This window comes from Lissotriton vulgaris, chromosome 3_1 (genome assembly GCF_964263255.1).
Source record: "Lissotriton vulgaris chromosome 3_1, aLisVul1.2, whole genome shotgun sequence".
In the NCBI taxonomy this organism is placed as follows: Eukaryota; Metazoa; Chordata; class Amphibia; order Caudata; family Salamandridae; genus Lissotriton; species Lissotriton vulgaris.
The window spans coordinates 2,082,562,624-2,082,578,674 of NC_141689.1; the positions used below are offsets into that span (position 1 = coordinate 2,082,562,624).

Consider the following 16,051-nt stretch of genomic DNA (forward strand, 5'->3'; position numbering starts at 1 on the left):
CTCTGACACTCCTCTTCCTTTGTGTCCGATTGTCCAGGCCGGTCCCAGGCTATCACCTAGCCCTGCGGATGTAGTTTATGGCCCCAGCTGTAGAGAATCCAGACATGCCAACCCTCCCGATTCAGGCGTGAGACTACCGATTTCAGTGGTAGTCTCCCGCCTCATGATTCCTGCAAGCAAAAACCCGATTCCTCGGGGGTTTCAGCTGACAGGGCTTGGTATTGTGTAACGTGCTAATTCTTCCAGGAAACGTCAGAGGGCCGATGCAGGGGCTCTAGAAGGGGTGATAAACCATTTAAGCCTCATTAACAAGCGCATGGTCTTTTAAAGATCTGTGAAGTACTCGGGGCGGCGGTGTGTGTGCCCTGTTTCAGGAGCGGGCGGGGGGTGGGGGGGGCACTGCCAGCAACTTGCCAGGCCAGGCAGTGTTCAACACTTGCATCACCCTTTCTCTGCCTGCTATTGCGCTCCATGCTTCAGAAAGGTGAGTTTGAAATGTCCGATCCTGCAGCAGCACACTTCCAAAGCCCACACATGACAATAACCCGATTCAAGGCCCCATTCTCCCGATTTTTTTTTTTAATCTCCCACTTTGCTCTTCTGAAATGTTGGCATGTATGAGAATCACCCCTCTTCAAATGAGTTACAGTAGATGAAGGCCCCCACCCCATGAGATCCGTCACACCATACGGGTTCCTACTGTCTGATAACCATCCTGTATTGTGCTTGGGGAGGGGATTCTCACTGTGAGGGTGTGTGGGACCGAGCCTGAAGCGGAAGATTCCAGGGATGCCTCTTTGTACATCAAAGTTTTTACAATTATGTGTCACATTAATGATATATAGCACTTCAACAAAGTAGTAGGATTATAAAACTTTAATAACTTATAAATATATACAACGCAACAAAAACAGTAAACACATTTAAACATTTTTTTGTAAAAAGAAGCAACAATGGTCAGTAGCTGTGTTTTGTGCGAATAGTCCCAAGGCAGCACAACGAGCTGAGTTCTGGACGGCACCCAGGTGATGTCACCTGGGTGCCGCACTGGTTTTTGGTATCCTACAATGCAGCTCCGAAATATGGCGTGGGGCGTCCCTGGGGAGGCCTTGTCGGTAGCGGTCTGTTGTGCGAATAGTTCCAAGGCAGCAGAACGCGCTGAGATGTGGATGGCACCCAGGTGATGTCCAGTAAACTGCCGCACTGGTTTTTGTATCCTATAATGCTGCTCCGAAAAACGGCGTGGGGCGCCCCGGGGGAGGGGGGGGGGGGGGGTGGCGTGAACGGGCCTCGCCAGGTGGCGGCTCGTGTGCTGTAGTGGGGCGCCCCTTTACCGTTTCAGTTGCCATTCCGCCCCCTTTTGGTAAACTGTGCCAAAAACCGCCATTCAGCTGAGTTGCGCCTACTCTTGCGGTTCAGCGATAGGCGGCTGCCACAGGACTCTCAAAATGGCGGCAGGCTCTTTCCTTTTTGGGCCTGGTCCACTAAAATGGCCCTGGGACACCTTGGAACTCGGACGCTTGTCTGCTAGGTCTTGGACCCCATTCTCGAAAGCGTCCCCTCAGCCGTGAAGATTCTACAAAAGTCTTGGGGGCCCTCGACTCCTGCAGGCTTCCAGTGGGGAGCGGCTGCCATGATTGCTCGCGGAATGACCACGACGGAGCCACGAGATGGTGGTGCTTTCATGCCGACGCCAGCTTCAGTCTGAAACATCCAGAAACACTGTAGACTACCAATTCGATCAGTTCCGGTAGCGCCCCAACATGACCCGGTAGAGAAGAACTTGCCCTCCCCTCTTTGACTGATGGTTCTTGTTGCCTGTCCCTTCTGTTGTCATTTAACAGATCTTTTTAGACTGCTGAAAGGGGTTGTGTTCCGAACGCTGGTTGGTGGAGACATTTTGACTATATTCTGGACCTACGTTGTCGCGTAATGCGTTATATGACACGCCGCGTTAGCGCACCCGGAAGTGCTCCGGTGCGCGAAGCGCAGCTTCCCGGAAGCGATCCGGGGCGCTGCGCGCAGCGCGTAACGTAAGCATAACAGGTCATGTGACTTGTTAATAAAACTTTTCATTGGTTCATTTTACTTTTGTTATTTTAATGATGAAAGGCTTGGTCATATGAGCTAAAAATTACGCTTTTTATTGGTTTCGAACATTATTTTTTCTTAAACATATACTTTCACATGTACTGTGTTTTACATATGTACTTACTTTGACATGTAGCACTGAGATATCCATTCACTCACCAATACACTCGTACACAGTCAACCACCCATACAGCTGTTTCCACATGCAGTTTTGAACCCATAGATCTAGTGAATAAACTGTTCACACATGTATGCACAGAGTCACACACCTCCCAGCCACCCCCACACACACACTCACTTTCCCATACAAATACTTGGGCAACCAATCAATAACCCATACAGTTACTCATATAGCTACTGATCAACACATGCAGCAGTTCATAGAACAACAGATATAATGATGCACAAATTAAGATAGTTTAGTCACTAACCCATGCACTCAGTGAGACACATTTAATCACTCTCTCATACAGTCAGTCATGCACCTACTAAATCCTTCATCCACTCATTCTTCAATATGTAAGACATATTTTAACTTTACAGAAACACACAGCCACTGGATGATGTCATCAGTGATGTCATCAGTGATGTCATCAGTGATGTCACTGACCATGTCATGAATGATGTAATATGTGACATCATCAGCAGTGGATTGCGGGTGCGCGATATATAGTTAGCGCATCTAACTATATATGCGAATTTCAATGGTTTTATGCGAGTAAAATAAGGTTTTGTAAATGCAAATCCGTAACTATATATGGCCTAAAACCTATGGTTTTTTCTGTGAGAATATATATATATATATATATATATATATATATATATATATATATATAGTTTTGTTTTATAAGAGGGGGAGGTGTCTGGTATTCTTAGAATGATGAAATCCACTTTACTTGTTTCTAGGGACTTGAAATGTTATGATTGGTCTACAGCTGGAGTTGAATCAATAGTTGATCTCTGATGGACGTGGTTATCTTGGAAGTGATCTTCAAACTAATCTTTGATTCTCCACTCAGTGCGATTGCCTACTTGTTACATTGACCTCAACTCTACAATGTGCGAACATTTGGTGTAGACATCTTAGCATGGAAATTGATATTTCTTTTAAGACAAATAATAATTGACTTCTTGAGTTATGCCCACTTTCCAAGAACAGCTGGGAATGTATTAAAGGCTCTGCACATCTGCATGGGATGCAGAGTGTCTAAAAGGGAGGCCTTGGCAAAATTATTTTACATGGAAACAAGTATTGGCAAAGCCAATGTTAGGGAAAGTGTTAAGTAATAGACACTTTTGTGTGTGTTGCAACCACATGTCTTAGGAAGAATATTCCATATTGCGGCAAAATCGTAGGCTGCAACAAAATGGTAACTGTGAGTAGGGCTCCTTTGTGGAATAGTCTGGATTAGTAAAATTAAGCTGTACCCTCAAAAAAGAGATTAATAAAAATTGTCAGAAGATGAAATTTGGATTGTAAGTGTTGGGCTTAAAAGGCATACACAACAGACTATTGCATGGTAAATATTTTTGACAAAGGGGAAGTATTTTCATTGCATAGTTAAGAAAGCCTGTTTAGGCAACTTTAGTTTGTGATCAAAAAAGCTTTAATTACAACAACTTATAATGACCACAAAGAAAGCAGATGAGTGTGGGAAGGCAGTTGGTGAATTTCACTGTAGCATTATGACAGGTTAAGCCATATAAAACGTATGCATTTCTCAAACAAAAAGCATAATTCAGCTATTAAAACGTTGTTGTGTAAGCAAAGAAAGTACATCAGAGAAACCACACCAGCTTTCAGTTACACCCTATATGTCATGTCACATGTGCATCCTAACAAAATAGATCACCTGATGCCTCATCACCAAAATCTAATGGGATCACAAATGGGGCAGTGTAGCTTATACGTGAAACGTGATGGACAGCCCATTAAAGCAATGGCAAACTATTAAAAATAAACATAAAAACCAATGGTTTAAGCATGCTGACATAATGACCTTTCTCTCTCTGTACTTCTTGTGGTGTTGTTTTGAAAATTGTATGACATTAGGTATATCAGATAACTAAACCTGTCTATAGCCAGAACTAAAAAAAGAACACAGCAGCATTACAGAGTACATTTGATAGATTAAGTCACTTTTTCTTCGATTTGAAATATCTAAAAGACAATACTGAGACCTTAGCAAGGCCAGGGGTTCTAAGAGTCAATCTGTGAAAGGCTAGGGACTCGTAGAATAGCACTAGCAAGGAATGCGAATCAGAAAGTGCTTAGCCCAAAAATCTTTAAAAACATCTCAGTACTGTGCCTTGCCAAAAACCTGGTTGCAGACAATTGAGCAAGGAGTGACATTTTACTTGCTTATGCCATGGTGTCCTCCCAGAACGTCCTGCTCAAAAGCAGTTACGAAGTTAAATCAGAGAGAGGTATTAACCAATAGTTTGGATTATACACCAGTAATTGCTAAAGATGTTAATTTTGTCCCTGTCTTTGGGAAATGGCTTCTGTAAAAGCTTCAACTTCCAATCTTCATGGTTAATTATAGAAGCTCCCTTATGATTTAGACGGAAGACCTTGGGGATGGAGGATGGATTGTAAGAACTAGTGCTAAGACAAGGAACTGCTGTATGGAAAGTTGTGATTAACTAATCTGAGCAGTGCCTTATCAACCAACCCTTTACTTGGATGAGAAGTATGGCCTACCATGCTCACCTCCTCTTTCACAGTGATGAAACAAACTCTTGCTGTTATTCCAGAAAAAAAGTATCAGCATCTGCTAGGTGGAAAATTATACCTCCAATTTGACAGAGAATGTGCACCAAGGTACAGCCTGTCAGGCCCTCTCACGCACCTGGCTTGATCAGGCACATGAATCAAGTGAAGGAGAACTAGATCTATCCATCTTTCAAAGTGCTGCAGGGGTATAGACTAGAAACCAATGCCACTATGGTGTATCACAGCTACAAACCAAGTTCTCTCAGTCTTGAAGAAAGTGAAAACTACAAATATTATCTGTGTTTTCCAGCAGCTGACATTGTGCTTCCACTATCAAGAGGTAATTAGGTCCACAGGAAGGCATAGGAGGAACATTTATGACAACAGAACATCCCCAAGAAAGGTAAACTATATTTCTTCTCCACACCTAGCAGGAGCTGTTTGAAAGGGTTAGCTTGTTAGGAGGACAGCATAAGAGAGTGACGGCAGAGTGGCTCAAGAGACCAAGAGCCAGCACATAAAAGAAAAGTATAAGAACTAGAAAACTGAATATGTCTGAAGTCTCTGTAGCAGTGGACAGGTCATTAGAACAATACTTGCTCACTGCTTTTACTCTCACCTCCACTTACAACCCTGTACCAGTTTAAAGGAAAAATGTAATGTTTAGGTAGTCCGTTACCTGAGATAGTTAGATGGTGCATATTTCAGGTTTAAAAGCAGCCTTTGAGCCAGCAGGACGGTTGCACCATATCCTTGACGTGGGGCAGTAGCGAAATTGATTAATTTACACCGCCAAGCTAGAAATACGCAATATCTCCTGCTGGGACCCAATAGTAGAGGCGTGAGGAATTGGTGAGTACCATGGTGCAAGATCAACACAAATCATAGACACTAGCGGGTTTCTGCACCAACAGGAGCAATGAAAGGTCTGTCTGGGCCAATACTGGTGAAATCATCCTGATGCTGGTAGAAATCTCCAACGATCATGCCGCAGCTGATACTGCTGAACTGTCTCCAAGCAGAATAAGCAGAAGGTCCTGATGTGCATGATGTAACTGAAATTCATCACACTTGTACTCGTATGGAAATTGGGCCTTAGCATTTCACTGGCCTGACTCCAGTGTTCACTCCCAAGGTTCCTTGCTGACTTTGAGGCTCTTGGAAGGCCCTTTGGTCAGATAGTGAAGCCTGATGCAGAAATCTGCAGTACAGTCCTTACATTGTTACTTGGTCACCCCTAAGTACACATGCCAGATAACCTGGTGTTCATCAAAACCAGCTCTATTATAGCACAACATGAAAAGACCGTCAACAGTTCTCCAAGAAAGAGGCAACTAGGTACTATTTTCTATCAATCATTCTGTAATTCAGCTCTGTTTAAGGCCCTGAATACAATATTCTAATTCCAGATATGCCATTGATCCTTTAAGGAGCAAGCTAATCTTGTCACATACCAAATGCCTTGAGATGCCAATGCATGGCGAAAGGGACTTGACCACCATCTGCCCATGGTTTATTGAGCAGGGAGCAACAGCCTAATGACTAGCAAACAAAGCTAAACCTGGCAACCATACATCTACCATGGAGTATCTTCCTAGTGGAAAGACAGCCTAGAGCACAGACAGCTGGGACCAGTAACGCTATTGACACAGGAGTAGTTTTGAGCCCCCCCTCCCCCATGAAACGGCATTGCATTGACTACTTTCCAACCCTTAGATAGACATAGAGTGTTTCTCAATTCGGCATGTGCAAACTGGGCATTTGGAATCTGGAGGTGGATCACCCAGCTCCAGCGCTCACAGTTCCTGTATAGTGAGTCTTCACATTCTAAGGATTGGGCGGCACTGTTTTGCACAATATGTTTCTGCAAGATGTAGAGTTCTGATATTCTTAATCTCTTGTGATCAGTGATCACCGAACAGGGTACGCACAGCAGCAAAAGATGAGAGTTTAAGCTAATGGCTATTGTGATCTTTGTGGTCAGAGCACCAAAGTAGAGACCTCAGAAGGCGGACCACACTCCTCAGGGTACACAACAATTTGGGAAAGTAAACCATAGAGAAGAGGAACCGGGTCTCAGCCAGTCCACATCTTCACTGTAGGAAGAATGCAAAAATGGACACTGATGCATACCAAATGTTATACAGATCTTTGCTTAAATCATTACATCATTTTTGGAGGTTTTCACTTGCTTTGGCTGGAAGCCTATGGGAAGCTGAAGAATCCCCTCAGCACTACACTTGTGATCATCGCAATCCTAAAAATGGTAACAAGTACAACTTGTTTCATTTTTGTATTTGTAAGTAAGTGTTAGTCTTTACAACATAATGTTGTCTGTTTTGGCTTCTCAGGTTGTTATGATGGAGTCGTTTATTTTCTCAAAAGGCAAAATGGAGAAACTTATTGGACCTTTACCACTGAGAATGCAGTGAAAAGCTCCCCTGTGGTCGATCCTTCCACCGGCTTTATCTTCATTGGATCCCATGACCATCATGCATATGCCTTCAACATAGATGTAAGAATTTATCCTTTCTGATGATAAACTTTCATAAATAGTTTCTTCAGTCTTTCCTTACAGTTGTTGGCTTGTCATAACAAATGATAAAGCTTTCACCTTTTACAGATAATGAATGTAAACTTCTATGTACCATTAATACATTTTCTTTTTAGGTCGAGCCTGCGACAAGGCATGCTGTGTATACACTCTCACTTGCAAGACACTGTTGTTTACAATGAAGCGCTTAGAGCCCGCCTATTACTTACGATTTGTTGGCTTCTGTGTTACTGTTCTTTGCAGCCTCATTATTGGCCAGCACAGGCTAAACGTCACTTCTGTTCCTTTCTGTGGAGCTCAGACCAGGCACAGACTGATTCAACTTAATTAGTGCCCGTCCGCCGCTCGTGCTGTTTGAAGTACTATTTCTTCTTCCCACAGCCACCTGTCCCCGTCTAGTACTACCTTCCTACTTCCCCGCACATCCCTCGTATTCATTTCCATATACTTCCCATCCTGACACTGCCCATTGTTACTGCTCAGTCCCCCTCCCCCATGTTGCTTTCCCGCCCTCCTGATTTTTTAAAATATATTGCACAGCAGCGCCGGCTGCTGCGCAACATGGCTTAAAAAACAGCAATATGATGCAGTTAACGTTGGCTGTGTCATAGTGCTTTCTTTTTCTTGACTTTAAGCCATGTTGCACATCTTCCCCACACTGCTGTGCAACATATCTTAATAACATTGACAAAGTCAATGAATATTGCCGAGGTGAGACCTATTGGCTGTGCCAGTGCTTGTTTTCATCCCCTTCCAGTGTCCCACTCTTGTATTTTTATTTCAATGTTTTATTGCTTTTCTCTAGCCCCTTATTCATTTGATATCTTTAGCTCTTCAGCTCCTATATGGCTTTGCACAAACCTAATATTGTTTTGTTCTTTCTTCTTGAGTGGTTGTTGTGGGTGAACCCTGCTGTGACATTGCGTTCTTCATTTGGAGATTGATATAATTCGTTCATTGCAAGTCTTGATACTACTTTCAACATTGTACTGCTTCGCGGGGGATTTGAAAACCTGTCGCAGAATAGAAAATGTATGTACAAGGCATGTGGGCTGCTGAATTCATATCTGTGCATAGATCGCCGCCTAGTGTTGGGTCCGGATGATTGCACCTTGTTGTCCTGGAAGAGTCTTCGAAGTATCACGAGATAGGTGGCTCCTCCCCTGGACTACAGTGCGCATGGGCATCGACTCCATCCCCAGATTGTTTTTTTCCGCCATTGGGTTCGGATGTGTTCGGTTCCCTCCTGTCGGAATCGATAGTTATTAACTTCACTTTGCTTAAGACCAAAAGGTCTTTAGGACTTGCGTCGGTATTGTCTTTCGTTCGGGTTCGTAACTTCTCGGCTCCGAACCGACATTACTCTTCCGCGTGCTTTCGGCGCGGAGGGGCCTACTCGACGCTCCAGACTCTTCATCCATCATGGACCGAAGTCCATTCAAACGATGCCCGGTGTGTGCCTCGAAGTACCCACATATCGATGTACACCCGGTGTGTAACAAGTGCTTGTCACCGGACCACTACGAGGCCAAGTGTATGGCCTGTTCCAGGTTCCGGTCCAAGAAAACGCTGAAGCTCCGTCGAGCTGCGCGCCTGGAGGCCCAGCAAGCAGCCCCACCACCTACGGACATCTTCGATGCTGGGGATGTCGAGGACGACGATATCCAGGAGATCACGGAATCTAACCCCGCGTCGGAGGTCGAGGACGAATACGACGCAGAGGCCGAGGATTTCGATGAAGTCGTCGAGGAGGTAGGGGACGAAGACGGGGCCCTTGCCACTGTAGAGGATAGCTCGGATGAGGAGCTTCCTCAAACTGACTCCGGGGCCGTCCAAACTCATGAGGCCCAGGTTGAGGGATCGCCTTCGGGCCTTACCCGAGACCTTGATGTACGTTCCACGGCTCCGCCTTCCGGCCCGGCCACGGACATTGCTACGGAATCACTCCCGGTGCCTCCGAAACCGAAAGTGAAACCTACGGTCTCGACGCCTGAAAAATCGAAACCGAAAGTGCAGGTCGCACTGGTCGGGTCGAAGACTTCGGAGGCCTCGGCGCCGAAGAAATCGAAGATGGCCGTCGAGCCGAAGAGCCATGTCAAAATGGCCGACCCGAAGGCTACTGCATCGAAGCCTAAGGTTAAGGGGTCCGATGCAGCCGCATCGGCGCCGAAGACGGTCGACGCCGGCAAGGGTCGACTCGAAGGCAAGAAAACGGTCGACGACCCCAAAAGGTCCACTCTCGATCCAAAGAAGCGGCAGGACGACCCGAAGTCCCTCTCTGCCTCGCCGAGTGCGTCGACTCCGAAGGGTGCATCCTCGGTCTCCGCTCCAAAGCCAGCCGCTAAAGACTCTGTCGAACCGGCGCGTCCATCCGCCTCGTTCACTAAGAAGGTTACAGAGTCCCTGCAACGAATCAGGGAAGGGGCCGCAGCAGTCGAGCCGAAGGACCCTGTGCCGCCCAAGCCTCTGGAGAAACCGGCGAAGGCACCTACGCCGATACTTTTCACCTTGCCGCCTAAGACGGCGCCGAAGGCTTTCATGGCTAAACCAAGGGCTGCCGTGCCCGAGAAGGTGTCTTCGACGCCGAAACAGTCGTTGGTGGTCCCCGGCCCACGGCAACCACCACTTGCTGAGGAGGAGCGTCAGGAGCATTTTAACAACACCAACACGGGCAGACTTTCCCTCCTAAAAAGAAAAATCACCCCTGAACCACTATTGGAGTCATACAAGATTCCACTCAAAAGGAAGATGGACTCTGCTGGTACTCCTGCCTTGATAGAGCCCATTTCGCCACAGGCTCACAAACTCTCGCCCACTCATTCCAATGTCGAGGCAGGTGAAGGCGACGACGAGGATGAGTACAGCTATCCCATCTACACAGACCCAGAGGATGTGACTGAACCATGGTCTGCTGGTGGCGATCCAGGGGACCCGCATTCTGGACAGGAGCCTCAGCTTTTCTCAGCCAAAACTTCCCCCACTGAGGACTCTGCGGCCTTCAATGCCCTCATTGAGAGGGCAGCAGCCAATCACAACGTCCAGCTCCTTAGCTCCTTGCTGACCCAGTGGACGTCGACTTCCTCTTTGACACCTTTTCGGTCTCTGAAAAGACTGTAAAAACTCTGCCAATGCTGAAGGGTGTTTTGAAGCACGCAGCTGAGGTGCTCAAAGAGCCCACCCGGGCGAGGGTCATCAACCCGAGAATCGACAAGAAGTACAGGGCGGCGCCCACTGACCCAACTTATATCAAGGGACAGTTACCTCTGGATTCCCTGGTTGTCTCCAATGCCCGCAAAAGAGCCAACTCACAGACTACGGGTGATGCTCCTCCCCCAGACAAGGAATCAAAAGTCTTTGAGGCTTCAGGGAAAAGGGTGGCAGCGCAGGCAGCCAATATGTGGCGTATATCCAACACGCAGGCGCTACTGGCACGTTATGACAGGGCACACTATGATACTCTAGAGACCCTTTTACAGCATTTGCCAGATCAATATAAGGAAGCAGCAGAAATGTTGATACAGGAGGGGAAGCTTATCTCCAATGCTTCCATAAAGTGCGCGCTAGACGTGGCTGACACCGCCGCACGCGCTATTAACACTAGCGTTATGCTTCGTAGACATGCATGGCTAAGGATATCTGGGTTCAAGCCGGACATTCAAACTACCATCTTGAACCAAACGGTCAACCCAGATCACCTGTTTGGCCCTGAGGTTGATACCACCCTTGAAAAGATGAAGAAGGACACCGACACTGCAAAATCGATGGGTGCCTTGCAATCCCAGCAGTTTCGGAGTGGGTCCTTTCGTCGCTCCAATACCAGGGGCACCTCAAGGGGTCAACTCTCGCAGTCAGCGCAGTTCTACAAAAGCAACACCCAAACTTCTTATTCCAACAAGGGTCGAGGTGGTTAACGCGGCAACAACACCAAGGGCAGAGGACGTGGCAACAACAGCTGCAGGTCCTCCACCTCCAACAAACAGTGACGCCTTGTCGCTGCCCCCCGACCACGCAACACCGGTCGGGGGGAGACTCCAGCAGTTCCTGCCAGTGTGGAAGTCCATCACCACAGACAGGTGGGTCAGGACACTTGTCCAATTCGGTTATTGTCTGGAGCTCACATCCACTCCACCCAACATACCCCCAAAGCACCGTCCTATGTCCGGCGAGCACTTGCACTTATTGCAGCAGGAGGTCGCGGTCATGCTGCAAAAAGGGGCAATAGAGCTTGTGCCCTTGCAAGAAAGGGGTACGGGAGTTTACTCCCTGTACTTTCTTATTCCAAAGAAGGACGGATCCCTCAGACCCATCCTGGATCTCAGGCCCCTCAACTTTTACATCCTATCAGAGCATTTCCACATGCTCACACTGCAGCAGGTTCTCCCACTGCTTCAACAGGGGGACTTCCTGGCAACTCTGGACCTGAAGGATGCCTACTTCCACATTCCACTACATCCTTCACACAGAAAATACCTCAGGTTCACCATACAAGACCAGCACTACCAGTTCAAGGTTTTGCCTTTTGGGGTCACCACAGCACCCAGGGTTTTCACAAAGTGCCTGGCGACGGTGGCGGCACATCTCAGATGTCAAAACATTCACGTCTACCCCTATCTGGACGACTGGCTCATTCAGGCGAAGTCGGCCCAGCAGTGTGCCAACCACGTGTCCCACACCATTCACCTTCTGCACGATCTGGGTTTCTCACTGAATTATCCAAAGTCCCATCTCCAGCCCGCCCACATACAGCAGTATCTGGGTGCAACTATAAATGCTCTGGCGGCCACAGCACAGCCGAATACAGTGAGAGTCAACAACATTCAGTCGCTGATCCAAAGATTCAGACCTCAACACTCGCTTCCAGCGAGAGTGTTCATGCAGTTGCTAGGCATGATGGCCTCCTGCATCTCCATTGTCCCGCACGCGAGACTACATATGCGTCCGCTTCAGGAGTGCTTAGCACGTCAGTGGACTCAGGCTCACAACCAGTTGAAAGACCTAGTGTTGGTGAGCGGTCGGACGTACAAGTCTCTGCATTGGTGGAATCCACGAAACCTTTGCAAGGGCCGACCGTTTCAGGAGCCTGTGCCACAGATTGTCCTAACAACGGACGCTTCTCTCCAGGGATGGGGAGCGCATGTACTCCAATACACTGTGCAGGGACTATGGACGCAGCAACAGGGGAAGATGCACATCAATGTTCTGGAACTGATGGCAATCTTCATGGCACTAAAGGCCTTCAAAGTACATCTATGCAACAAGGTCGTGTTGATCCGGACGGACAACATGACGGCAATGTACTACATTCAGAAGCAGGGAGGCACACACTCTCCGCAGCTGTCTCATCTGGCTCAGAGCATGTGGAAGTGGGCCATTCAGAGGAACATCTTCCTCATGGCGGAGCATCTCCCAGGCAAAGACAATCAGATGGCGGACCTGCTCAGCAGGCACAGCCACCAAATTCACGAGTGGGAGATACATCCATCAGTACTCCAGCCGTACTTCCAAAGGTGGGGTCATCCAGAGATCGACCTGTTCGCCACTCAGGAGAACGCAAAATGCCAGAGCTTCGCCGCCAGATTCCCACACCCACTGTCGCAGGGCAATGCGATATGGATGAACTGGTCAGGCAAATTTGCGTACGCTTTTCCCCCAGCACCACTGATACCGCTGGTGGCACGCAAACTCAGGCAACACTCGATGACTCTCATCCTGGTTGCTCCAACATGGGCTCGTCAGCCATGGTACACCACGTTTCTGGAATTGTCCGTGGTACCACATCAGAGGCTACGTCTCACCCCCAGCCTTCTGACGCAGAGCCATGGCGACATTCAGCACCCAGATCCGCAACAGCTCAACCTGGCGATCTGGCTCCTGAAGTCCTAGAGTTTGGCTACCTAAACTTACCTCCCAATTGCATGGACATCATTCGGGAGGCAAGGAAGCCTACTACTAGAGCCTGCTACGCGGCAAAATGGAAGCGGTTTGCAATTTATTGTGCAAACCACAACATTAACCCGCTTGATGCTTCCATTCAAGACATCATCTGTTACCTGTTCCATCTGTACAAGTGTAATCTGGCCTATACTTCCATTCGCATTCATCTGTCTGCGATGGCCGCGTATCTCCAAAATAGACAACACCTTTCGCTCTTCAAGGTGCCGGCCATCAAAGCTTTTTTGGAAGGCCTCAAATGAGTCATTCCGCCACGGACTCCACCAGCTCCTGAGTGGAACCTCAATGTGGTTCTTACCAGACTGATGGGTCCTCCCTTTGAACCACTGCATTCCTGCGAGATTCAGTTCTTGACGTGGAAAGTGGCTTTCCTCGTAGCAATTACATCGCTACGGAGGGTCAGTGAATTGCAAGCTCTCACAATCCAAGAGCCATTTATCCAAATTCATTCCAACAGGGTGGTGCTCCGCACTAACCCTAAGTTCCTGCCCAAGGTTGTGTCTCAGTTCCACATCAACCAAACAATAGAATTGCCTGTTTTCTTTCAAAATCCTGAGTCACTGGCGGAGTGGATGCTCCACACCCTTGACGTTAAGCGGGCCCTATTGTATTACATTGATAGGACCAAGGATTTTAGAAAGAATAAACAACTCTTTGTCGCCTTTGCGCCACACCACAAAGGTAACCCTATTTCCAAGGCTGGTATTGCTAGGTGGATCGTTAAATGTATCCAGATCTGCTATGCAAAAGCAAAACGCACTCTTACCATTCCGCCAATATCCCACTCCACCAGGAAGTTGGGGGCCTCTATGGCCTTCCTTGGAAACATTCCCTTAGAGGACATATGTAGAGCAGCAACATGGTCTACCACACACACATTTACTAAACATTACTGTGTTGATGTGCACTCCAAACAGCAGGCAGCTGTAGGGCAGGCTGTTCTCAAGACACTTTTCCAAACTGCTGCAGCTGGCACGGGCGGCCGCCGTTTATGGAGGGACTGCTATGTATTCTATGCACAGATATGAATTCAGCAGCCCACATGCCTCGAACTGAATATGCTACTTACTAGTATGCATCTGTTCTTGGCATGTAGGGCTGCTGACATTCATATCGCCCGCCCTCCTCCCCGGCGCCTGTAGCAGCTGCAGTATTCACATATATACTCATAGCATGGTCATCATTCACTGAGTTTCACTCCATCTTGGCCACAATGGCTAAAAACAATCTGGGGATGGAGTCGATGCCCATGCGCACTGTAGTCCAGGGGAGGAGCCACCTATCTCGTGATACTTCGAAGACTCTTCCAGGACTACAAGGTGCAATCATCCGGACCCAACACTAGGCGGCGATCTAGGCACAGATATGAATGTCAGCAGCCCTACATGCCAAGAACAGATGCATACTAGTAAGTAGCATATTCATTGTTCCTCCTACTCATACCCTCGATCAGCTTCCCTAATAGAGTTCCCACCACACACTAATTATGGATTCGTGTACCAGCTTAATGTTGTAATTTATAGAGTGTTTCTATTGAAATAATTACAGCTGATAGCAGTGTGTTGTTGGTTTAAAGCTAACAGCTGTAAACACTGTCCGTGAGGACATGGAGTGAAATGGTCATCTTTCTCCTTTATGCTAATTTCTTGTATCATTCATGGCAGTGTACAACTTTTAACAACAATGAAATGACATAATACTTATCTGAATAATGCAAGTTGGCTAACGTCACATTTGCAAACAGTCAACTTGGTGAATTATGCTTTTAATAAATTGACTAAATGGCAGTCTTTATCAATCAGTCCTGAATTGAATCCCACGCTGGGGGGTGGGGGAAATCCGCAATTCCTAAAAAAAATAAGGATTTGAAAGTGTGAGTGATTTAAAAAAAACACAGAAGAAAGGCTTGGGAGTTGAAAAGAAAGTAGGTCTCAGTAGTGTGTTATGTTTACCACAACTGGTGAATTGCATCAGTTATTTATCTCCAAGGCGGAGGTTCCTATTCTTTTTAATATGCCACTTGTTTTATTTCCTTTAAACGTCTGACTAATTGCCGGTATTTTTGTAGTGTGAGCAATGTCCTTATAACAATGGCTTAAAACTTTGAAGGGGGTATTGACATCTGTTATCAAGGACTAATCCAAACTAGGCAAGCCTCAGCTGCCTTGACGAGTTGGACCTCTCTGGACCTCTGCAGATTGTTTGCTGAGTCTTGGAGAATTATACCTAGAAAGTCGGAAGAGCTCCGTTTCTATCGCAATAATGTTATTACAAAGCCTAACCCTAGTGGTGAATATTATCAGCCATATTTCAGCTCTGCTGTCAGCTTTCAAAGGTGAATACCTGCCAGCAACTGTAAAACATGGTTGTCCAGGCACTTATTTACTTAACCCATGTACTAATTTATTTTCTCAAAGACCAGATTGAAGACAGTGTACAAAGATTTGCATGGAAAAGAGTTTCATAGCTTCCTGTTGTAGCTGGTAAGGATTGTTTTGACCCTTGTTTGGTTCTGAACCACGGTGGTTTTTGCCTTAAGTAACACTTGCTTCTGTGTTCCATGAAGACTCTAGATATGTAGAGAATTCTGGACATGTAAAAGGGTTTTTGTGTGTGAAGTTCTTTGTCGATGATGCAAACACGCTTTCTGTGGAAGATGCAAATACTGGAGAACTGAAGGTGTGGGTAATGAAATTCTTTCTTATGAATTATTCCATTTTCACTATTGTAAATAAATA

General features: G+C 46.8%; 1 protein-coding gene across 2 annotated transcripts in view; it reads left to right on the top strand.

Annotated features, from left to right (window-relative positions):
* The window catches only part of AASDH (aminoadipate-semialdehyde dehydrogenase), a 630,945-nt gene that overhangs the window by 441,878 nt on the left and 173,016 nt on the right, over nucleotides 1-16,051 (top strand). For both annotated transcript variants that reach the window (XM_086962613.1, XM_086962614.1), the window contains exon 12: nucleotides 7,159-7,322. In XM_086962613.1, the coding sequence (XP_086818739.1) occupies nucleotides 7,159-7,322 (164 nt within the window). The remainder of the gene's footprint in view (nucleotides 1-7,158; nucleotides 7,323-16,051) is intronic.